The 24771-nt window shown below is 41.6% G+C and overlaps 5 protein-coding genes across 6 annotated transcripts in view; 2 read left to right on the top strand and 3 right to left on the bottom strand.

Annotated features, from left to right (window-relative positions):
• The first annotated feature begins 3580 nt into the window (after positions 1-3580).
• On the top strand, positions 3581-5222 carry nkx2.5 (NK2 homeobox 5). Its single transcript, XM_076739692.1, has 2 exons — positions 3581-3941; positions 4609-5222. The coding sequence occupies exons 1-2, from the start codon at positions 3581-3583 to the stop codon at positions 5220-5222; spliced, it is 975 nt and encodes a 324-aa protein (XP_076595807.1).
• A 1663-nt stretch (positions 5223-6885) lies between these two features.
• bnip1a (BCL2 interacting protein 1a) lies at positions 6886-11510 on the bottom strand. The gene is made up of 6 exons (XM_076739914.1): positions 11411-11510; positions 9745-9837; positions 9507-9598; positions 9195-9299; positions 8867-8985; positions 6886-8703 (listed from the first exon to the last, which is right to left on the bottom strand). Exons 1-6 carry the CDS (start codon positions 11489-11491, stop codon positions 8507-8509), a joined length of 687 nt encoding a protein of 228 aa, XP_076596029.1. The 5' UTR covers positions 11492-11510; the 3' UTR covers positions 6886-8506.
• Positions 11511-11830: 320 nt separating this feature from the next.
• atp6v0e1 (ATPase H+ transporting V0 subunit e1) lies at positions 11831-13846 on the bottom strand. Of its 2 annotated transcripts, none has more exons than XM_076739232.1 (4): positions 13625-13846; positions 13059-13106; positions 12343-12466; positions 11831-12195 (listed from the first exon to the last, which is right to left on the bottom strand). In XM_076739232.1, the coding sequence occupies exons 1-3, from the start codon at positions 13726-13728 to the stop codon at positions 12373-12375; spliced, it is 246 nt and encodes an 81-aa protein (XP_076595347.1). In that variant the 5' UTR covers positions 13729-13846; the 3' UTR covers positions 11831-12195; positions 12343-12372. The 2 variants fall into 2 exon arrangements, with proteins under 2 accessions (XP_076595347.1, XP_076595346.1); XM_076739231.1 differs by having other exon boundaries at positions 11831-12192; positions 13625-13845.
• Positions 13847-14720: 874 nt separating this feature from the next.
• Positions 14721-19659, bottom strand: rpl26 (ribosomal protein L26). The gene is made up of 5 exons (XM_076738565.1): positions 19614-19659; positions 18418-18519; positions 17499-17670; positions 17265-17405; positions 14721-14891 (listed from the first exon to the last, which is right to left on the bottom strand). Exons 3-5 carry the CDS (start codon positions 17664-17666, stop codon positions 14763-14765), a joined length of 438 nt encoding a protein of 145 aa, XP_076594680.1. The 5' UTR covers positions 17667-17670; positions 18418-18519; positions 19614-19659; the 3' UTR covers positions 14721-14762.
• ppp2r2ba (protein phosphatase 2, regulatory subunit B, beta a) overlaps positions 19297-24771 on the top strand; it is a 42146-nt gene continuing 36671 nt past the window's right edge. Inside the window, exon 1 of the mRNA XM_076738562.1 lies at positions 19297-19662. Coding sequence (XP_076594677.1) covers positions 19584-19662 — 79 coding nt within the window. The 5' untranslated portion in view covers positions 19297-19583. The remainder of the gene's footprint in view (positions 19663-24771) is intronic.

The following is a 24771-nucleotide window of genomic DNA, read 5'->3' as shown; positions in this document are numbered from 1 at the left end:
CGAATCAGGCCCGGGAGGATATTGGACACCTCCTGATGAAACTGCATTCGAGGATCAGTCCTAAAGGACATAAATGTAAAGTCCTGCTATCATGACAATGCAAAACCCACCAGAAAAACATACTCTGGTGGGGTCTCAGCTCATGAACCTGCACTCTTGAATCAGGCCAGGGAGGACAGAAATGAAATGAGGAGAACGCAAAACCTTGCATGCTCAAGTGCCAGTAAACCACATTAATCACATCTCATCAGTACATGAGTCAGTTCATGATATCTCCACCTGTTACTTAGATTATCTGAGACCTCCACAGGTGGAGATAGTATGAGAATGTAGCTGCCAAGACCTGGCCTTGGACTGAAAGTACATCGGACAGTTTCAAGTAATAAGTGATACATAGGTCAGAACGAAATTATTATGGGGAACATGGGTTTTGACCCCTTACCTCGGCAGTCCACAAAATAAGGGTGTTGATTTGAATACACAATGTATCAGGCCACAGGTCTACTTGGTCATACAAGACCCGTGATGTCTGATGTTTTGAAGTGTCTTTAATGGGAATCAGTTCAAGGTTTTGGTTTAATTTTTCTTTTTAAAAGTTTCTCAAGTGGCCTTTATTACTTCTACAGATGGTATTTTCTATCTATTGTCTCATGAGGATGCAGCTGCCTGACTCTTGATATATCCGAAACAACAGAGCACGTGACTGTTTTCACTTATCACCAGTGAAGTTTAGAGTTTTTACAGTTTTAACATCCTAGATCTTTTAACTCATTATGAACTGGGGTGTGTTTTAAGATCCCCAAACAGGCACTTCTGGCTGTCCTGGGTTCCACATTAAAGGCATCAGGATGAGTGTCTTCTTTTTGACCAGAGTATTGATTTATTTTATTTTTTTTCTAAACTCACTTCTAGATGAAGTTAGTTACTTTGCAATTTAGGGTGAAATAGTAAAATATAGTGCCTGCTAAAATATGAGATGAGGCAAGGAAGTTTAACAAGCCTGATTATGTAGTTACAAGGCCAGCTGAGGGACTTAAAATGTTCACATACAGCTTTGGTATAGCTGTATATAACTGTATAACCTATACTATAGGCTATACAGTTATAATGCATCCACAATTCAACCTAAGGCAGTTTTTCAGAATGAGCACTTTAAGATTTTACAGTTTCTGCACGACGTTTTGAATGCAGGAATTGTGATACTGGTGTAAAGATCAGGCACCAAATTTTATATAAACCTATTCACCACTACAACGCACCGACGTGTAGAACATCTAATAATGCTAACCAGCGTTTGCAGAGAAAGTGTAAAATGTTTGCTATGTCGTTCTTAAACGGATTTATCCTAATGAGCTTGTTGCATGATTAGTCAGATCACTAAACAGTTAATGGATCTAAATCACCTAAAGGCCAACAGGACAGAGAGTACCAGCCCGTTTTACAGCGGCCTCGCCCGCCGCAGGAACATATTGTCAAGAGACAAATTTAATCTGGGTCACACACACACACACACACACACACACACACACACACACACACACACACACACACACACACACACAGCGAGAGGCTCCCAACGCGCCGCACTCAAAATACCCACGCGTTCGTGCAGCGGAAGTTTTTAAGCAACCTTATCTGAGGCTTTATCTGAGCTGAAGATGTGCTGCAGAAAGACAGGTCAAAGGGGACGGCAGGACGAAGCATTAGGGATATGAAACACATGCCAGGCCTGTCATGTTCAATTTACAGTTGACTCACCAGTTTACTATCCGGTCTGAAGACGTATGTAATTTGGTGAATTATTTATCATCATCCAACGAGAGAAATCGTTTGGATTTTGAATGTATTTTTGCAAATAATGATGATAAAACAGGGAAACGCTACATCAAGCCACGCCAGGCCAGTGAGAAAGAAAACATTTTCTCATGTCCTCTCAGCCACCCCCACCCCACCCGCGTTTACTTTATTTCGCCAATTATTACAGCAAAAGCTGAGCCAGTGTTGACTCTCTCTGCTCCTGCGAAAGATTTTACGGTCATTCATCAGCTCGCGAGGCGCACAAATAGTCTTAAAAACTATAAACACCATCCCTGGGTCGGAGACAGGGGGACCCATTTACCCCGTGGCTGTGCTAAACGCTGAAGATAAAACAAACGATAATACTGTCTGTCTCCTGTGAGCGTCTCCACAGGCATTAATAACAGGTTTAGTGCCAACCGTGCGGGGGGACTTGCGGCGTGTGCGTCATGACGCACAGTTGGCTCAGTTTTACTGCTGTCCGGCGAAATGATTTGTAACCGCAGTTGTTATTGTTAATCTATAAATTACTGATTGCACGCTTAATTGAGGCCATTGCTAAAGAGTGCACACCTGGAGGTGACTGCAGTGTCTTACTCGATGGAATTCAAGTGTCTGAAAAAAATAAATTAAAGAAAAAAACAATAATTTAAAAGTGCTGAAATTTAACAATGAAAAGTTTAACAATGAGCAATAAAACATGCCCATTACATTATTTAAAACGTGGGTGTCAGAAATGTCACATTAGGACAGCCTGGCCTGCAGCGTGGGTGGGAATGTGTGCGTGTGTGCGTGTGTGTGTGTGTGTGTGTGTGTGTGTGTGTGCGTGCGTGTGCAGGTTTGTTGTCATCTGTTATCATGTCCTGATAAAGCAGACAGTGGCTCCAGAATCCATTGAAGGCAGACAGCAGAGTGTGTCGCTCCTGGTTTCAGGTTCCCTGTTCAGGGACCAAACCTGTTTGTCTGCTCCGTTTCCCGTCGGATGAGAGATGGTCTGACACCCCAAACACGTGCACGCGCACAGTCAGGTTTATCAGACACATTAACCCCTGTTAATCCCTCTCTAGAACCTAAATAATACACGTCTGGCCTCCTTAGTCGTTATTATACACTTTCGATACACACAAAGTTAGATAAATGATTTCTCTTGGTACTTGAAGATATGTGTAAACATCCGTCCAAACGCTGGGCTTGTAGAATAAGCTGGAAATCCGTTTGCATTGTGCGCGATGACTAACTGCAGTACTGAGAAATATCAATCGTGCGAGTCATTTATTTAGTTTTGCTTTATTTATGAACTTTATACATCAGTCCTGTCCAACCCATGACATGATAAGACATGTTTCCACCAGGATCAAGAAAAGAAACTGATTTAAGAAATTAGTCTCAGAACAACGTCTAACGATTTAATTTGCTTCGGAAAGAGAATAAACTCTGGGCTAGTGTATTTACAGTGATTGAGCACACTTTCAGCAACATCATCTCTAGCATGTACCAGACATCACTTTACGTCATGAAATGGGAGTACCAGTGGCTCCATACAGAGGGTCCCACTGGCTCCCTCCCCCTCCTCCCTGCGTCACCGGGAGGAGAGCGAGGCCAAGGAAAAAAGTTTGGAGACAGGGTTGACATTCAAAATGCAAACTTCACTCAAGATCAGTCCGGTTCACCAAACTAATACTTAAATCCAGTAAATACTACTTGGAATGAGAGCGGGCTTGTTGACGTCTTTTTCGTCGCCTCCATATGACAGATTAATTGTTTGCTTTTGGAGTTCTTGGCAATGTTTCCCAGCCCCTGCACGTCCACTCCCTTCTCTGTAAAGGACATATTAAACCTGGAGCAGAGTCATGACGTTATGGTGTCTTCTCTGGACGTCTCCTCTCGCATGGACTGCAGCACCATGCCGACCCCCTCCTCCTCCTCCTCCTCCTCCTCCTCCTGCATGCTGACCCGCCTGAAGCAGGAGCCTCTTCGGGACATGTCGACCGCCGTCTCGCTGTTTGGAGAAGACCTCCACGAGTCCAGAGCCGGCAGAGGCAATGCGCTCAGCTTCGCTCCTACCTTTTATGGGAAATCACTCATGGAGATGGATATGGTTAAAGATGGGAAATCAGACGCGTTTGAGGGGAAACGTAGAAAAGGTGAGAACGAAATTTGGTTTTGAGGGCCTGCGCAAAATTAGGCCCACTGCAGGCTCCTGTTTGTTTTGTGCAAAATGCAACAGATGCTCCCAAAACAACTACACTGAAGCAATAAGCATTAATAGAGGCGATAATCATAGATACAGGCTTGGACACTGGGTTTTTAGAGTTTACACAAATCTAAAAGTTGAGTTGGTGGTCAGCGTTTTTTGCAGGCCTGCTAATCCTTTTAAACACGTATGAAAGGTAAAAGAAAATCAATTTCAAGACTACAAACGGCATTGGTAAGTATAACACCCATCGCATTAGTTATTCAATAATTGCATTCGGCTACGTGTGTGAATCATGGAAATTACATTTTTTCCAAAAAATTATATTGAATGCATCATGGGTTGCCAAGGAACTGAATCATCAATGAATATTACTATGGATCATGATGAAACCTGATATGTATTATTATTATTATTATTATTATTATTATTATTATTATTATTATTATTATTATTATTATTATTGTTATTATTATTGGTGTTGTTGGTAGTAGTAAAAATAACTAATAAAATATAGAAAAATATATATCCCTAATAGAAAACATATATCCCTCTTGGCCCATGTTAAGTCGTATCTGCATTTTTTCGTCCTCTACTTTCTTTTCTGGTGTAATCAGAGGAGTTCAGTCCTTCGGCCGAGCCAGTGGAGGACATAAAACCAGAGGATCCGGATCGACCAAAGCCGCGGAGACGCAGAAAGCCGCGAGTCCTCTTCTCCCAGGCGCAGGTGTACGAGCTGGAGCGCCGCTTCAAGCAGCAGAGGTACCTGTCTGCCCCGGAGAGAGACCACCTGGCCGGAGTGCTCAAACTCACCCCGACCCAGGTGAAGATCTGGTTCCAGAACAGGAGGTACAAGTGCAAGCGACAGAGGCAGGACCAGAGCCTGGAGATGGTGTCCCTGCCGCCGCCCAGGAGGGTGTCGGTGCCGGTGCTGGTGCGGGACGGGAAGCCTTGTCTGGCGGCAGAAACAGCCACCTACAACCCCTCTTACAGTATGGGTCACATCAACCATTTCACCTATAACAACTATCCAGCTTTCAGTAACTACACCAGCCCCGGCTGCAACACGAACTACGCGTGCAATTATCCTGCAGCCACAATGCAAACTATGCAAGGATCCTCCACCAACGGGAATTACATGAACTTTGGGGTAGGGGACCTGAATAATGTCCAAAACACCTTTTCCTCCAGTAATGGGGTGTCCTCGCTACATGGCATTAGGACGTGGTAAACACACACAAACAAAATATCAAATACTCGTGTTATATATTCAGCGTAAGGGGACGCTGCTGACTGCATGTATTTTTAAATGAGTTAAGACTTTGCGGAGTTTGTGTAACTTCTCTTATATTTAATAACTTACTTTTGGTAGTTTTTCGTTTTTGTTTTCTGCACCAGTATTTGTCTGAATACTCTACACTTGAATTATTTTCGTGATGTTCGCGCAGATGTCATTTGAGCGAAAATTAAAACAAAACAAAACAAAACAAAAAAAAAAACAAACAAACAAAAAAAATTTGCAACTACAGTTCTACAATGTGATTGTAAATTTCAAATTTGCTCCACCATTTTCTGGTTTTGTTTTCTGTATTTTATTTTATTATTATTATTTTGACAAAATGCCGCGAAATGAATTGTTAAATATGTTTACCTATAAAAAAAAAAGAGACGGTGGGCTACCACGAAAAATACAACCTACAACCATGGAAAATGATTCATTCTATAGAGGCTATTATTATTATTATTATTATTATTATTATTATTATTATTATTATTATTATTATTATTATTTCATAATATAGCTGACATGCAAAAATTCAATTCAAATTTCTTCAAGTTCAACAAGGCTCTGGCTACCATAATTAAAAATACATTCAGAAAAACAACAATATTGTAAAAAAACAAAACAAAAAAACAGTACGTCTATGGTGTATAATATATAATAGTGAACTATGACAATATATAATTCCTGCCTCTGGATCACATAATGGTCGAACTGGTTATACAGTGTATCAACATAAAGGACCCTGACGTCTGTAAAACCCTCATATGGTTTGTGTCAGGTTAAAATGTTCAAGTGGCTATTAGGAAGCTTCCTTCAATGTGCTTAAACAAGGTTAAAGGGTTGCTAAAGGTTTACACATTTTACAACCCGCTGTCAGCCACGTGTACACTCCACACACGTTTAAAAGTTCTGGGACAGACATGGCTGTGAGTCATGACCTTGACCGGTCTTAAAGGTTTTAAAAATCAGGTTCTGCTGATTTAATCAGGAAAAACTCATTTTAATTCTACAGAACTACAAAGGTTATGATTTGTATTAATTCTGTTGTGTGTACAAGCATTTTCTATCTGATGCGTCAAAAGCCATCCTGAAAGGCAACAGTTTCTCAGTCAGTATGAGGACAACTTCAGGATGTTACCTGATCCAATCTATTTTTGGAAAGTATATTTGACAGTTTCTTTTCTCTGGAAAGTTTGGCAAAGTCATTATTACGTTTTGTTTGAGATTTGAACTGAAAAAGTTTAACTGGACTCTGTACGAAACAGATAAATAACTGACCAAAGCTCCCTTCAGCAGTGGAAACTATATTAATGCAGGGTTCCTGTGTTTATGCCATCCGTCCCCTGAGACCCCAGTCCACTTGTCGAGATACAAACACTCGATGGACACAATCATGGTGCTAAATGCAAGAATAGTCCAATTTGCTTGACAGAGAGCCAGAGTCCTCATCAGTTATATGAACAGGCTAGGAACTGGCTCTGCCCAACTGCCACCACTTCGCATGAGTAAGAGATGCTTATGCATCTCTCAGGTCTCTCCACACATGTTCTGTTGGCTTCTGTCTCACTTTAAACAATACACCCTCACAAACACACACTTGAGAACACGTCAAACATAAAGCCAGAATACTCTGCATTTATTGATAATCAATACTGACAAACATTTACATATATTAAACAAAATAGCGAAGGCCAGGCGATTGCAGAAAGGGTAGCAAGGTCATGTAGCTCCTCTGGCCACCCTCTCCTCCAAGGTGTTGAAAAGGCAACGTCAGATAACAGCACCACACAAACCTAAAAATATCCCCCCTCACCCTCACCCCACACTGGAAAGGGAGAGGGAAACGGGTAGGAATAATCTGCTTTTCCGGGTCTTATCTGAAGAAAGGCAGGGATGCATGCTGCTCTATCTCTGCCAGTGTGATCACTGCCACTGCTTTTCTGAGCTTTTCTGCTCTGCTGCAGACCAGAGCCAAGCTGACACGGGCAGAGATGGAGGGAAGTGTGCTCATTCGATTTCGAGAAAAGTCTTTTTTTGGTTCGCACGATAACTGAATAAAACATGGAGACAATTTGAACTGCACAAACAAAAGTAGAAGCACTGCTCTGATTATTCGGCGAGTGGAACACAAACGGAGTGACTGCAGCTGGGCCTGAATAGTGTCAGAGTCAATAGGGAATATCCTATTCCCCAAAAAAGCATGAAGTCATTATAATGCTGTCATAAATTATACATTACAGTAATTATACAGAACGTCATTATAAATAACAACTACACAAAATGCATGTATATCATTTGCAGTGACTTTATGATATGAGGTCATGGTTAAAACGACAGGAAGTGATGAATATGAAGGAGTCTCCTTTCTGTTACACAAACATGTTTGTTTTTTAACACTAAATATTGTTCCAAAAAATTGCATCCCCAATATTGTGACATTTAATATCAGTACTCTCTAACAGCAATTAATTGTATGTATACTGCTATACTATATTAGAATATTATTTTAATGGAATGCATTTCAATAAAAGTGTGTTGAACTGACATGAAAAGTGCACTTTTGATTATCAGATTCCACTGCTGTTTACCTTATTTTCCATGGACTTGTTAATCATCTCTAAGGACCCGTTGCGTGCCACACATTAACAATGAATTTTACTGCTGTCAGCACTCACAGTTACGTATCTGTACTCAGAGAAACATCTGAAGCAAACGGAAAGACACTACTTTAGGTTTGAGTTTGAGAATTACTTTCTGTATTTTCAGAATCTGTGTGTATAAACAAAAAACATACTGGATAGTCTCCACTCGAAGTATAAAAAAAGATTAATAGGGGTTGCCTATCTACTGTCACAGCTAAATTGATTAAAACCAATGCAAAGCATTAGTGTCACATTAACTAACGAAAGACGGACGTCTGACATTTTGTGCCACCAACACAAACATCCTCGTTTCCAGAAGAATGAACTATTCTCTTTGTGTGATGAAGCAAAATCTTTTCAATAAATTAATCACTGCATGATATTACAGGTGTGTAGGTTTATCTTCTTCTTTGTGGACAATATTACACCCTCACAGTTGTGCGGTGTGAGTGGTTCACATTCCACTGAGCAGGCAGTCATGTGTAATGTGTGTGTAATATGACACGCAGCGTTCGGAGTTGTTTAAATCATCTGCGCTGACCATGGAAAATACTGTACGTGGAAATGGGAGAGCTCCTCAAACCTGGCCTACAGGAAGGGGAACAGTCTCTTCTTGAGGATGTAGAGAACTGTGGCGAGGAAGAGAGCGAGCGCCAAGAAGATGAGCAGTTTATCTGTGAGCTCTCTGCGGTTGTACTTGGTGATGAGTTTCCTTCCAAGCTGTATGGTCCCCGTCATGGTCTTAAATTCGTCATTAGTCTCTTGGATTGTCCTTGAGGAGGTTGCTTCAAGCAGGAGAGAAGACTGTTTTCAACACAAGTTCAACAAAACCAAGTGGATAATTCAAGTATCTGGCATATTCCCATGGTATGAAAAACACAATCGGGGAAATTTGCTAACACACTGTTGCCACACTCTCTGTCATTAGGTTGTGTGTCCTTCACTAACCTAGTGACGTCATGGTCTCCTCGCTCTGCTGAACCTGCTGCGCCATCATCCGGCTGATGCTCATAAGATTCTCTGTAATATCACTGGTGGTCTGAGCCAGGCCCTCTTTGGTCATTTTCCTGAGAAAGAGATACAAAACAAGAGACACAATTGACATACATGTCCTATTGCCAGTTAACCGTCTCCTATAAAAGGACTAGAAAGACGTGAAAACAATATATTTTTCTAATGACAACATGACAAGTTTAAGTATGTTGTTTGAAAGTACTCTGTGAAGATATAAAGCTGATCCCGTTCCTCTAACCAGTAGAACACATTGTCGGCTCACCTCTGCCTCACAGCGCTATCTGCTCCATTAAGAAGTGCCTGCTTTTCCATGTTGTCTATGGACAGTTTGCTGGCCAGGTTGGCTTTCCTCCAAACTGTCTGGTTACTGCAAAAACAGCCATGAGTAAGAAAAAAAAGAACATGTATGTATTTTTTCATGAAGTAGACATTACAGTAGTTGAAACAGGTCATTTAACCATGCCTCCCCCATCAGTGAGGCAGCATTGCCAACATAAAAATGTCACAAAATTCACGACAGTTCACATTTATAAAAGTCAGGGAAAGGTTGAGTTCTTAAATGTAAAGACATTACCTCAGCATCTGTTTTCTGTGCCCCTCGACCTGACTGATCATAGCTTGCTTGTCTGACTCTTTGTCCTGCTCCATAGCCATCTGCTCTAAATCCTGTCAAAGAAACAAAACAGCACAAATGCTTTTACGTTTTTTTTTTGTTTTTTTTTTTTCAGGTTTTAGCCACCATAAAAACAAATGCAAGTGGTTGATGCACAGCCTATAACGGGGTTCTATCATATTTGCAGAGATCTTCTTACCTGAATCCGCAATCTGAGATTGTGGAAACTCTTTTTCACATTTGCGTTCAGCTCTGTCAGCTTGCTTTGAGGGCCTGTGCACTCATTAATGTCCTGGTGAGACATGAAAACAAGGATGAGATGGACACAGGCCTCCTTTATCACTGTTGGCTGAAGTTACGCTGCTGCACGGGAGGCGTTCTGACAGTCTGAGCTGTTCTTTCAGGATGAACTACCACTGGCACACACTGTAAGCAAGACGTTCATCATTCTGTCAGTGTGTCAACACAGGCCACAAATGCAATGGCTCCTCCTCCAGCTGTCCATCCTGGGAGCTTGTGCGAGATTCTAAACGCATCATTAAACGCCACCTGAGGCCTTCTCATTGTGGCTGTGCTCTAACTGCACCACAAGTGGGCTGTATAGAGTAGAGCACAGTAGGCTCTGAAAAGGGCTGTTTTACCATCATGTGTACACATGTTGTGTACATAATTAGTGCAAACTCTAAGAAGTTGCTATAAACCAGCGCTATAAGGAGACAGGATAGCTTAGTCATCAGCACACATCAGATGGTTAAAAAGACTACCAGGGTTCATCCACTCTTACAGTCCTTTAAACTTTAAGAAAGATCATCCATAGACTGAAGAGAACAGGTGACGATATTCCACCTTGTTGGACCCCATTGGTCAATAGGAAGGGTGCCTATAATGTTTTCTCCACAGTTTAGCAATATTTTCTGACCCCGAAACCCCATCAGTACTAGATAGAAAAGGCATCTTACTGTTACTAATAATCTTAATTTCTTTGCAGAATTCATAAACAATATTCTGCTGAAGCTTTCTGGCCATGGAGTTCACCCTCACGGCCTGCTCATTTCTTTAATAAAGCATATAGCATATTTAAATCTAGCGTTTGAGTGTTTCTTGTGTTGACACTCAGGGTTATGCCTGGTTTTCTCTACTAAGAGCCAATTTTTAAAAGTTTCTTTGGCTTCGAAATGAAGTTCATCCTATTCATCCTGGCTTGAAGTTCTGTTGTTTTGCCCTTAGCAGAATGATTTACTGCCACTTTTTTTTAAAAACATTTCACAGTTTTATCATACATTTTCCATAGACCATTATTGTGGTTTTGGTTCTCACAGTTAATGTTCCCACACAGTATAAAGTTGAATATCAGTATTACTTAAGAGTCCTATCAGTCAGTGAACTGTAATACCAAAAGTCTTCTGTTAGCCTTGACCAGCCTAATTTCCCACCTTGTTCATAGTTATCACAACTGGTCAACTCAGGTATACTGTCAACATTTAATGGCACAGAGACAATCTGTGATCTGTTGAGGCCAAAGCATACAAGATCTCATTTTTCTCTGCAGAATCATCAGCTGTTCATACAGTGATCCAGGCAGTGCTGTGGTACGCGCAGCTGTCTGCCGGCGACAGCACTTTGCTGGAAACTACCACCTTGATGCCTTCACAAAACCGAGTTAAATATTGACCAAATAGGTAATTATTATGTGAAATATCAGCGTTCATGTCTCCCACAATAAATATGAATAAGTGACTGCAGCTGATAACACTAGCTGTAGCATATATATACTATCAAACAACACGATTCGCTTCACTGACAAGCGCAAAAACCAGCGGGTCGTAACAAAGCCATAAGTAATGTTACCAAATAAATATTCGCACCTGGATGAGAGCTTTAATTTCCAAGTCATATTTTAGTATTTCTTGTTCACATATTCGGACGTGGACATCTGAAGACGCCATACTGCCAACGTAGTCTGCTCGAGCTACGGCAAGCGGGAAGCCTGTTTTGAACTTCGACTGTCGGCCTCGTTTTTAAATTAAAAACGGAGACATTTTTAATCAAATTGTGTTGAGATTACACAAATTTATATGCTTTCGTGTGTAAACACATTTAAACGTAATAACAGCCTTTTAATGACATTTTGGTGAAAGTAATTAAAATTTCTCATCAAATTGAAATGCACATTCTTAAAAGTCAACATAATGAGACGCTAAAAATATCTACAATAAACTTATTTATTTTGAACATAAAGTCATCAAACTTTAAGCAAAACAAAATACAAAGGCTCTGGACCAATGGAGTTGATTATTAGTTTATTAATTAGCAACTATTGAATAGATTTACATCCATAATTAGTATTACCAGACCAAAAGACATTACATCAACAATGCTCACTATTTAAAGGCAAAGTCATTCATATTAACAACAGCAATGAACACAATATACATAATATATAACCGAAGCAACACCAAGTGAAGGCTGCTTTAATTTAAGAAAAGCACATTCAGTGAGATCTGTCAGCGCTCCTTTGGGAATCATTTTTGTACAAGGCACCAGTGCGGGCATCACTCAATAATAACACTGCGGCCTGAGTTTAAGGCAATCCAGAGGGAATGGTCTCTGCTCAGTCTGATGGTATGCAGCAGTGTCAGGTCCTCTCCTGCTGAGAGAAATGCAATAACAAGTTTAACAGAAAACCAAGCCAAGTGTTATCTATAGGCTATATATAAGTACGGGAAAGCTCCGTAAAAGTAGGTAGGCACATCAAATGTATGTTCAATACTTCCCTCTTTCAGGGGAAGACGTTTACCTGCATTGTCAGGAGTCCTGGAAGAATGAATTAAGGCCAGTGGAAGTTCAGGTACCAGATGGTGTCAGTGGACAGAGCAGGCCCAAACAGAGGGTTGAGCTGGGCCAGAATCGCTATCAACCAGCTGACGGACAGAAAGCATATCAAGGTCACACGTGTCAATACAAAACGACTCACATCCTTCAAAGCTCAGTGATGCAGGTCATTTCCTGTTCTCTAACAAATGTTGATTCTGAGTTTAGGCCCACATTTGTCATGACAAAACATCCAGTCGTTAGGATTGTTCAGACTGAAGGCTTAGTTTCTATGGTACTCTTTTTACCATGTAACAGGACACCATATGCAGACTTGCATCTACTTGCAAATATAAATAATTTATCATCAAATACTCTATACATGACAGTGCTAACTGTGGTGACAGGCTTTGGACTTTGTTTCATTGTGACAGCAATGCACACAAATTGGAGTAAAAGAGGGGAAGCGATTGAACACCAACCGACAAGTATGAACAAAGGGATGTTTGGTACTTTGCTGGACAAAATGCTTAAATGATTCACCAGTTATCAAGATGGATGCCAAACAATTTGACGAATGATCTGAGCTTTTTATATCATTGACCTAATTCTAACTGACCCTCTATAATTTTGATTATGCACAGACTGCCACAACATGATGTTAAAGAAATCCTGGTGCATTTCCAGGATGGTAATACTTACAACAGGTAGCAGCAAACCGCAGTTAACACCAGCATTGTGACGATCACTCTGGGGGAAAAGGAGAAAATATTTAAAAGTGCTATGCTTCAAATCTAATGACTGCATACACCGTTTTAAAACACATCAGAGGCCCTTCACTGACATGGCTTGATCTCGTGATGCGAGTGACAGACAGACAAATAAAGGAAGTTGGATTAGACACATTTTCCAGAGATGGAGTAAATCTTGAGTTTGGCGTCTCAATAGAAGGAAGTAGACAGTACAGATGTCAATAACCAAAGTTTTGAAAAGGTAATACGGATTAAGTTTCCTTCGACGCAGGAGGAGGAAGGGCTGTCAAATTAGCTTTAGCTAACGAGCTAATCATAACTTTTACTTTACGTTACTAGAGAGTAAAGTTTAACGTTTTTTTAAAACTGTTCAAGTGACATTAAGAAAGCGATTTGAAAGGCATCGCCGTGTGTGTGGACACTGTACACACACTTGTATGAGTTCAGAGTCACATACACAAACTTAACTTGTCTTTAGCTTTCTACTGGCTACAGAGAGCCAGCTAACAAACTCACCCTCTGTTTGGTCCTTTAGGGATGAACCAGGGCACGACTCCTCCAACAATGCCCCAAAACAGGGTCATCACAGACATGGCGATCACAAAACGTAGCTCCGCCATGGTGGTGCTTTGCTGTACACCAAGAACAAGTTAGAAGTACAAACTTTTGAGGGGAGAAACTTCGGTACAGCCCGACTGCTAGACAGACGCCACAGGTCGGCAGTCAAAGAGGATCACATGACCATCACCCGGGGAGGGAGGAACTATAGTGAGTGCTGTCAGTGTTGCACCAAACTTTTATTTGTGAAGCACATATCCGGTTAAGATGAACCTCCCGAAAATATGCATCATGGTCTTTTTCTGTAGATCTTCCTGTATCGCAGTTTGACAGTAGGAATTGGTAAATTAGCTTGTAAAATGTCAAGATTATGACTTTTTACTTTTTTCGGACTTCCTACAATTGGTAAAGTTCAGACTGTGGTAAAAAAGTGACACCTAATGCTCATTCAGTAAAATCACACAATTATGAGCACCATGGAGACAGCACCATGCTCCTCTAGTGCAAAACACGATTTGAAACTGGTACTTCTGTTTTTGATGTAACTCCCCCCTCCACTTTGAGTGTATGGACGTTATCAAACGAATCATTAGCACTTTCTTGCTATGGGTGATACTCATTACACTGTCTGTCAAAAATCTGTCAAAGAAAAAAACATTTCTGTGCAGTTACCACATGCTGGGTGTCTGGGCCTTCTGGTGATCTTCCCAGTGGTTTTTGACTTCATTTTGACATTCATTTCTCTGGAGTACAAACTGGTGTTTTTTTCCTAATAAAAAACAGCAGCTTCATAGACCTCAGGCTGCAGCAAGACACACTAAGTACAGGAGTGAAAAGTACTGCACTCAATTGTTTGTGGGATCTGTACAGAACAATCACAATGACCCAAGTTCCTTCCTGTGACAGCTGATGCCCAGTTCAATGTCTTTGTCTGAAGACTACTTCAAACAAGAAAAGCATGTTTGAAATAGAAACTCCTTGACCGACAAATACATTTAACATGATGCAAAGACACAATACCTCCACCTCCACAATTAAAACATGACAGACAAAGTACGGTCCATTTACACAGTTTATTGATAGCAAAAGATCATTTTCACTCCTGCATCTTCTCAATGGTCTCCTCCTTGTATTTGCCCTTCTCCTTTCCATCAGCGCGAGACTTGGCCTTGCGCTCCAGGATCTTCTTGCGGTCCTTGTCCAGCTTTAGCCTGGTGATGACCACCTGCAAAGGAAAAGAAATGGGTTGGTAAACAAGTCATGAAACATCTTAATGACAGTGGATATGCCATTCTTTTTCTTTACAATTCAATAAAACAGCATTAAAAGGCACATCCACAACACATCTCTAATGTCTGACTAGTTGACATCCACTAAATACACAATGTAGAGTCCATTAAAAAAAAGAAAGGGGAAAAAAAAAACTATTACATCACCTTCAGACCGTGGCATGAGTTACAAAGGCTTTACATGTGATCGTTGTTGAGCTTTTAGTCAATTATTTGCTCATGTGTCATGTCCAAGCATTACACATATTGTCAACGGAAAGTGACCCACTGCTCTCAAACTGCCTGAAACACCAATGAACAACCTTCTTCTCTGCAGATATTAAGGTGCAGCAACAAGTGCAGGTGTAATTAATAACAGCTACACTCCCCAGGTGTAGCCATGCTGGCTAAATGATATGGCTCACTTGAACATTAAACAGTGGAAACCCTCACTATCGCCACTGGATACAGCTGTGCCTGTCCTGCTATGGCATGTCAAGTCTGTGAAAATAGACTACTAGCTGAGCCAAATACTCCACTACAACTATCAGAGCTGCAGTTTGCTTTGGCCAGTTAACGTGTATCTGTCAGAGCACAGCAAAATGCTGTTGTGTAGAGTTTGCCTTAATCACATCTCGGTGACTGTCTGTTGACAGCTTATTCACAGCCTACTGACATCCTACAGCCCAATACTATTGAATTCGATAAACAGTAAATCTGCCAGCAGCACCACATACAGCATTGGGATGTAAGAACATGTTTAATACAAAAAAGTGGTGGGGTTACAAAAACAAACAGCAACCTGGTGGAAAAGGGGAACAAACTGGAGGACTGACAGGTATCCGGCAGTGGGTTGAATGCTAAGATTGTCCCATGGCAATAGTTCATCTAACAGACCATTTCACAGCAGAAGGGTTAGGTTTCTGACTTGTCACTGAAGGAAAAGCACAGGTGTTAATAATAACAATGTTGGCTGCAGTCTGCTCAGGTGTACCAGTAAGCCAGCACATTGTGAAAAGGAGTCAGCATGAACAATATCAGAAATCTGAAGCAGATAAATGGAATTCAGCTACCATTAATTTCACTATTTACACATGTGCTTTTCCTGCTGTGACATGCCAAAACGTGTTCCATGAAAAAGGCTTCTACAAAAGCCCCACAACAAGTAATACCTTAATTTATAAACTGTTTAGTACTTTGAAGAGATTTTAGTTGTTTGTGTAACTGTTCTTTGGTTTTGAGGCTATATTTTAAAATGTTGTAGTGAACTGCATTATACCAACCCTTTTAATTTTGTTAACCTTAATTTACATATAGAAAAAAGCAAAAACTTAAAAACACCTTACTGTAAAGCACAATTCAGGTAACACTAAACTAGAACCTTAAAAGTAATCAGTGTATTTTACAATGCTGTTTAAATGGACTGCATGACAATGTACAGGTGATTCCACATATCTGTTTACTATATTCAGCCCATCATTAACCAGCATTCATTGGCTGTTCACTTTCCTTACTTTCATACTACTTTTCAGAGACACAGAAACTTAAGTGATAAAAACAGTGGAAGACCTGTGCTTTACATTGCTTCCTGTCCATGGTATGTTCAACAATCATCTTGTTAATTTGTCAATTCAAATAAGTCTAATTTTAGTGAGAACTACATCAATATTATTCTGCATTTACAAAAAATCCTGTTATTTTTTACAAAGTGAAATCCTTTTCATGTATTTACTTTCAATTGGCCAAAGTTGTCACTGTCAAATCCACATAACGCCTTCAAAACATAGTTCGAAACTAAAGTGCATATTCATTGGAGCAAACAAATACAGTTCAGCACACTAAAAATACAAGCGCTCATGTCTGGTTTATTTAATTGACCTAATGGTTTTCTTATCATCTTACTGTTTAAGACAATGTCAAAGCCACAAAAAGTTCTTACATATGTGTGTAAATATGGTGGACATATCAGAGCTTCTAAAAAGAACCCAGTCCAATAAAGCCACACCACTGTCTACAGTCTCAAAGATCATCACAAAGCTGAATCAAGGACAACAGGTATTCTATTCCCCAGGAAATTGTATTTATCTCTTAAGTTTGCACTTGACAGTTTGTGTGACAACCTCACTTTCACTTCAATTAGGGACCAAAAATGGCTAAAGACACATCTCAAGTGTGAGTCTTGACAGGTACACATGCAACTTCTTAACATAGGTTTGCATCCACTGACCTCCCCAGAAGAATCTTGTTGAACAATATTACATTCTCATTCACTTCATTTTTTCCCTACTGAAACAGGCACACCGATTTCAGAGTCTACACAACCGTCTCACCTTGCTGGGGTGGATGCCGACATGGACTGTGGTTCCGTTGGCCTTCTCTCTCTGCACACGCTCAATGTAGATGACGTACTTCTTCCTGTAGACCTGCACCACTTTGCCAATCTGCTGGCCTTTGTAGTGTCCACGGACAACCTGTTTGCAAACAGCACAAGCAAGTCAGGCAAACGCACCACACACTTCTCATGCCAATAAAGACAAGACTATCAGAAATCCAAACAACAATACCTGAACTTCGTCATCTTTGCGGATGGGCATGGACCTCACGTTGTACTTCTGGCGGAGCTCCTTGGACAGGGGGGAAGACATGATCTTCCTCCTGATGTGTGAGGGGGCATTGAAATGCCTCTTTCGGTTCTTGCGGCGGGAGGATGTTACAAATGGATTCAGCTTCATGATGCTGTGAGCAAACAAGGCGTATAAGTTATTCAGACATCAACTACATTTACATGCTAGCTGTAGTTGTAGCTGCAATAGCTGTAGATATTTCTCAAATATCTGGACTACTGAAAACATGAATCCTGCAGTTTCAAAGAAAGGTCACGCAAGTTACTAAATGAATGCGGTAACTCTGGAAGCGTCAGCCTCAACTTAAGTTAGAATAGTTTACATTTCAGTTTCAGTGAACCACCTCCGCTGAAACACGATAAGTAACGATGTACAACTAACAATGAATCTTTTTCAAACACCTTCATTTACACTACTAGTTTAGCAACTTGCTAGCGAAGGTATGACAGGTCTTCAAAGCTGTATGCTAAGCTAGCATAATGACGCTACTGCGTTAGCATAATATAACAAACCGACTGCCGCGATTGTATTTCTGTACCAACATTAACTCAATGCTATTGTCGAGGGAGCTACAGACTGAAATGAAAACACATTATCTGTAAGTGAAGCCGAAAATTAATCGCTAGCACCAGAAATTAAGCACATTCAGTAGCAGACATGCGGATACCGATCGACTGAACGGGGACCAAATCCTGAGATTGTAATGAATAATCTATCATTAACATGGCTTCAATATTGGCCGTCATTTGATTGTGACAATGTTTAAGATGTGTTTAGACTGGTAAGAGCATACACAGCAACGTTAAAGGGAGGATGGATGGTGATAACTTTTGTGAAATAATCTCCCAAGAATTCTTACCCTGCCGTTTGCTCCTGTATGGCCGGCGGAAAAGAGACTCACATAGTACTTCCGCTGGCATTAGTTCACACTCAAGTCTCGCGAGATGTGCACTGAAATAACCTTAAAAATGCAAACAAACATTTATCACAGTAAATATACAACAGGAACAGTAACATTTAGTCGTATTATCTCTTTTAACACTGTTGCCTGAAGTTATAGTAGTTAAATTCGACGTATGAGCCGATTTCTAAAGCGTTTAGTTTTAATTTTGACTGCACTATTCATGGTCTTGTGTTATTACAAGTTAAATTTCACAAAGATGCATTTTACGAGTCTTCTTAAAAAAATAAAATAAACACGTAACTGATTTTGTCGCTGGTTTTATTTTTTTGCTACGTTTTAACTATCATTTGCTGTCCATATGAAATATTGCCACAAGATGGCGCCAAACCCACTTAATCAATAACCTGGTCAGCAGTTGGAAACAACTTTTCTCTATGATTCATCAAGTTTTGGCCTATGTTCATCTCACACTGTGCTAATGTAATTTTCCTACTGCTTATCAAAACGAATAAACACTGGTCACGTAATGAAACACAAATATAATAGCACAACGTGGTGATAGCCTACCATAAAATGTGCAAATTGCACATTGGCTTTTATAAATGCTTCAGATTCATATGAGAATATTGTGGGAACAACATCATCTCCATAATCAGCTGTAATTAATCTTCATACTCCAATAACCTGACAAACCATCATGAGGGAGGGGGTGGGGGTGTTTACACCGGCAGACCACACATACATTGACCTCCCATCTGAAAGAACAGAGGCGACCCGCTGTCCTGCTGTCACTCAAACAACTACACACACGGAGGGAACTACCGACACGGAAGCGGGGGCACGCTGACACCGTGCGCTGTTTGCTCCCCGAGCGGCGCGCAGCTTCACCGGAGCCTGCTGCCTGCTGCCTGCCTGCCTGCCTGCGCTGTCTGCTTGCGAGAAGTGATGCTGTCATAGCCCCCTGCGCCGCGGACAGAGAGCCTCTTCCCCTCCCGCACCCTCACCGCCTCCCCCCATCACCCCCTCAACGGTTCCTCTCTGGCTGGCTGTCGCGGCGGCAGTGCGGATGTGGAGCCCGCAACGCAACGCTCTTCACCCGTCGGCAAGCATAGGAGAAGAAGATGAAATGTTTTTCCCGTTATCTCCCGTACCTTTTCCGCCCTCCGAGCACCATCCTCTCCTCCACTTGCCACACCGAAGGTAGGGTGGGACGCCGAGGGGGGCTGTCAAGGGCTGTGAGTTGCTTACTTTGAGCGTGTGACATGAATGTTTAGGCTGCCACTCTGTCCCTGAAACATACACTGTTCATGTGTGCAGAAGTTAAGGTTGTCCAGTTGTAGGGCTACTAACCCGCCGCAGATTTGTCACTGTGCGTGAAGTTGTTGGAGCCATTCTCAAAAATAGAGATGGGGAAGATGTAAAGATCACTGACGCAAATGACTTCGAGGATTTTTTTTTTCTTCTTATGTGTGTGATCGTGCGTCTGGTGTACAGAGTAGCAGCCATCGTAACACTCATTTTGCTTTCCTCAAAGCTTGAGCTGTCAACACACAGGCATATAGCATGACAAGAGAGACAGTTTGTGGAGTTGCATGACAAGTATCTTCCATTGCCCCTTAGTATTGGGTCCCTCATTCATTTAACCCTGTCACACTTTGCTTAGTTAACCCTTAGACGACATGCATGGCAGGAGGCCTTTGTGAGACACCATCACTGTCATTCACCTGCAATTCGCTCAGTTCAGAGAGTGGAATTTCCTAGCATGCCAAAACATTTGCCAAGCAATACAGCCAGTCTGTACAGAGTTATAGCCCTGGAGTTGTGCACAGTCAGATCTTGAATTGAGTGAATTGACCTCAGCCATGATAGCAATAAATGAGTTCATAAAGGTGGGCGATTCATCCTGCTGATTGCACTGTCAGAAGGGGCAGCCCAAGAGGGTCTGAGTGTTTGTATAACCAGCCATTTACTAGGTCATAATGTGGAGACTGAGCCACTGCATTATTTAGCTTTGCATGGTTGCCCTCTTTCCTGTGCGCGCTCTGCCCTCAGCCCTCTGGCACAGGAAGGAAGATTGTGTGGTACAGTCTACAGTGCAGTATGTGGTGGTCACAGCCAGGGCCCTTCGCAGCCTGTAGAGCTGACCTATATACTGTATATATTCAGTAAGAAAAGGAGGTAGACCTGAAGGGTATCTATGCATGCTCGCTCACTCACTCACGTATTCTTCTGCTCCATCACATCCATTACGTTTCCCCTTTTCAAAGTTTAATCCATGTCCTCCCTTTCACTATCCTTCTGAGCAATTTTACATTGATTTGTAGGATGAATTTAGTCTACAAGGTTGAAGAGTGAACTTTTATTTGTTGGCAAAATGTTGAATACAGTATACAAGAGAGAACAGATAAACAAACAGGGAGGATACATTCAAATGACTCTGTAATTTTGTGTTTCCCGACAGTCTTTAAGAAGAACACATTTTGTCTTTGGAAATTTAACCAACGATGTTTAAAAACTGACAGTACACTAAAAATAATGATTCCTGTGTCAGAAAAAAAGAATGCGTGTTATCTTCATGACAGCTGAGCAAACTCCATCCAGTGTGGAGGAAGGAGGGATGTGGTTGAAAATCCTTGAAAACACGAGTGGTGAAGCTAAGCTTTATTGTCAAAGCACCGTTTCAAAGGCCAAAATCCTTTATGCCCAAGCAGATTCTTGGTCATGACTGTGGTTTATATTTTTCCAGTTTAACAGGCGCTTTTGCTTTGTTGAAATTTGATGTTTGAACAATTCACACACTGTACACCGCCTGTTTTCTGTACATATGTAGCCAAAAAGATTTTTTGCCATATGAAATGTAGAGACATTATTGTCCAAGTCATAAACGTGAGCTCCTAAATTGAAGAGGTGAGGTCAACAAACACCATCTTTTACTTCCACTGTCTTACATGTTTCCAACTCCCTCTGCCTGAGATAAGGGAGTGGTATGATGGAGGAAATGATAGATCAGTAAACGTGGAGCTGCGCTGCTCAGCCACAGTAATATGATATACGATCCTGCGTTGCTCTCAGTGGGGAGAAATGTGAAGCAGTTGTATGCAGAAAGCAAGTGAGAGACGTTGAATCTCATGTGCTGGAGGCCAGTGGGGTGTGATGACACAGCAGATGACCTTGGAAATATGATGTGTAAAAATGACACAGGCCGTCTCGTCTGCAGGCTGTCTGCTGTGTGCATATGTGTTTTAAAAAGTCAGTGGAAAGTGTTTGTGCACAAAGCAACGTGTGCACGCGTGTGACTGCGTTGCACGGAAGCTCGTGCCTCGCTGTTTGTTTACGCCTGTGTTTGCTCTTCCTGCTGTGACCTTGTTACCGTGGTTTGCCTTTCCATTAGCCCTGCTGGTCTTGAGGAGGCTGGTGGGTTCACCGCTGTAGTCCTTCCTCTTCCTCTCAAACCTTCCTTCCCTCCCTCCCTCCCTCCCTCTCCTCAACATCTCCCAGCATTCACGTCCGCTCCAGCTGAGCAGAGTTCACCCCAGGGAAGATGAGTGTGCAGTTACCATGTTAGTGGAAAATATATTATATAAGCCCTGCACTGGACCTTATTGTGTGTGTGTGTGTGTGTGTGTGTGTGTGTGTGTGTGTGTGTGTGTGTGTTCTATTTGTTTATCTGGGCCATTGTGGAGAGCAGTGTGCCAGCATCGCTTGGATTCACCTGGGTCCAGTCTCTGAGGGATACACAGCCAGCTTTTGACTGCCTGTGTCTTAAAAATGTGTGTGTGTATGTGTGTGTGCGTGTGTGTGTGTGTGTGTGTGTGTGTGTGTGTGTGTGTGTGTGTGAGTGTGTGAGTGTGTGTGTGTGTTGGGCCTCTGTGTAAGTTTGCACAAGTCTCAGTGTGGCTTTTATGATTTTTTTTTTCTTTTCTCCTCTTTTTTCCCCTGGTGTTCTCCTTTTCCCTTTTCACATCAGTCTGTCAGTTCTGGTGTGATGGATTAAGTCTTAAAGGTTTCTGATGAGTCTATTTGTATGAGTGTCTCCCTTCTGCTGTCCTGTGTTTGAGTCAGGGAAAAATGTGCGTCCCCAAGTGACACCTCGCCACATCTCATGCTGCCATCAATCAACGCAGCCAGTCCTGCCTTGGCTTCCTCCTCTTCCTCCTTCTAGTCACTGTAGTGTCTGAGAGCAACTCTGTGATACATTATTTGTTAAAGGGTGACAGAAAAAAGCAGAATGGAGTAATGAATATTTAAGATTAGATCTGTGACATGAAAGTCTTTGTGATTAATGACTGTAGTTGACATTTGTCATGTCTTGTGGTGTGTGTGTGTGTATTTGTATATGTGTGTCTGTGCACTTTGCATTTTTGCTCAGCTGTTTTATTTATAAGGAGAGCAGTGAGCTCGTCATGGCAGTGCCAGAGGGGGCTTCTGTCGGCATTTTGACAAAGCATGACACTGAGTTGGAGTTTTGTTGGTGAGGAGCACAGCGTATGCTGGTGTGTGTGTGTGTGTGTGTGTGTGTGTGTGTGTGTGTGTGTGTGTGTGTGTGTGTGTGTGTGTGTGTGCTGTTATCATACGTCCCGTTGTGTTGTTTTTATCCTGACAGACACCCACTTCACAGCTCAGAACACACTCCTCGTAGTCATCCCGTCCTTGCATGCCGCCGGGGACAAACACCCTACATAAATACGCACACATAAGGCAGCCACACACTCGTACACGTGACTGCTCTGTTTCAGTTTGGTCAGCTTTTCTGTTCAGAGGAGAGCAGGCAACAAAGGGGTTCTAAAAAGAGGTACCAGAAAGAAGGAGGAAGATGAGAAGAAGTGGTGCTTCTTGTAAACCACACGTCACCTGGTTCAGTCATCTATGTCCATGAGCTGCTATCACTTTATACTTGCCACTCTGACAAGCAAACTAACATGTTGAGACAGGGGAATGGCCTTAGAGGGGGAGGCCACTCGTGATTGTATTGCACTCCCATGAAGTTGGTGCACTTTTGAGAAAGAGATTGATAAAGTGACGCAGCAGAGATATCCTGACTTGTAGTCTCTTGTGTTGATCAACCGCCAAAAACACTGGGCCCTACATTTCCCACAATGCACCCAAATCACATCTTTTGTCAGACCCTGCCGAGTAGATGTCCACGTCCTTCGAATTCAGCGGCAGAGATTTGCAGCACAGGTTTTCTGTTAAAAGTTTCTTCCATGCCCAAGATAAGATAACCCCGATGACGTCACTATGACATCACGAGTGTCAGACTTAGGAAAGTTCCCCCAGAGTTTTCACAGGCTCCTCATGACGAGTAAACTGAACTTCATATGTGAGTTTGGTAGAACTGAATGCAGGCACACGAGCTCATGTGACAGCAAACGTGCTCTGCTCAAGTGCCCCAGAGCAAAACATTTTCATGCCTACCTGCTTCAGGTTCTCTTCTGCAGCAGGCTTTGTTGTGTAGTTGTAAGAAAAGAGAATTTCCCCTCATGTAAGAAATTACATTGACTGCAGAAGAGATTTGTTTCTGTTTTTGGAAAGGATTGATTGAAGCAGATTTATTTTGATGTTTATTTTTGAGTGACATTTCTTTTGGCTTTTTTCCCCTAAAATCTATTTCTGTTAGCAGGAATGGAGCCACAGAAACCATTTTGGTTCTTCTACATACTTGTAGCTTTAATATAAACTAAACCACATTGTTCTTGCAATGCAGTAAAGTTTAAAGCTCTGCTAATCAGTGATTTCATATTCACATCGGGTCAAATAATTATGTTGTATGAAAGGTGTTGCTTGTAGTGATGAACCCACAAATAGTAACCACATAACTCTACCCTGAGCTCAGCGCAACATCTTTCAGTTAATTGTTTTGTTTTTCAGCCGGCAACTTCACTCTTTAGTTTCTCCTTCGCTGCTCTCATCAGCGCTGTTTCCAGCTGCAGCAGGCAGCTGTCTGATGAACCCGCTGTATGGCACCTGCCCAGCACCAAACAACAGACACACAAAGTTAGCAACAAGCTGGGCGCTATAGCTGAGCATTTATTAGCTGAACAGCCAGATATTTTTCTCATGTTAATGCTGCTCCGTGCCTGCTGCTTTTAGAAATAGGCAACTGTTTGTTTACAGCTTTGCCATATCAACTTCATAATGTGGTGTGTTGTGTTTACAGCTTGTTACGATGCAAAATATAATTTATTTCAGGTTTAAATGACTGTATTGGTGTTTTTTTTTTTGTGTGTGTGTGTGTGTGTGTGTGTGTGTGTGTGTTTTTTTTTTTTTTTTAACTAAACGATGCACTAATCCAATAGAGTGGATTGGTAT

This window comes from Chaetodon auriga, chromosome 9 (genome assembly GCF_051107435.1).
Source record: "Chaetodon auriga isolate fChaAug3 chromosome 9, fChaAug3.hap1, whole genome shotgun sequence".
Taxonomy (NCBI): Eukaryota; Metazoa; Chordata; class Actinopteri; order Chaetodontiformes; family Chaetodontidae; genus Chaetodon; species Chaetodon auriga.
This window is presented reverse-complemented; position numbering and strand designations above follow the sequence as displayed.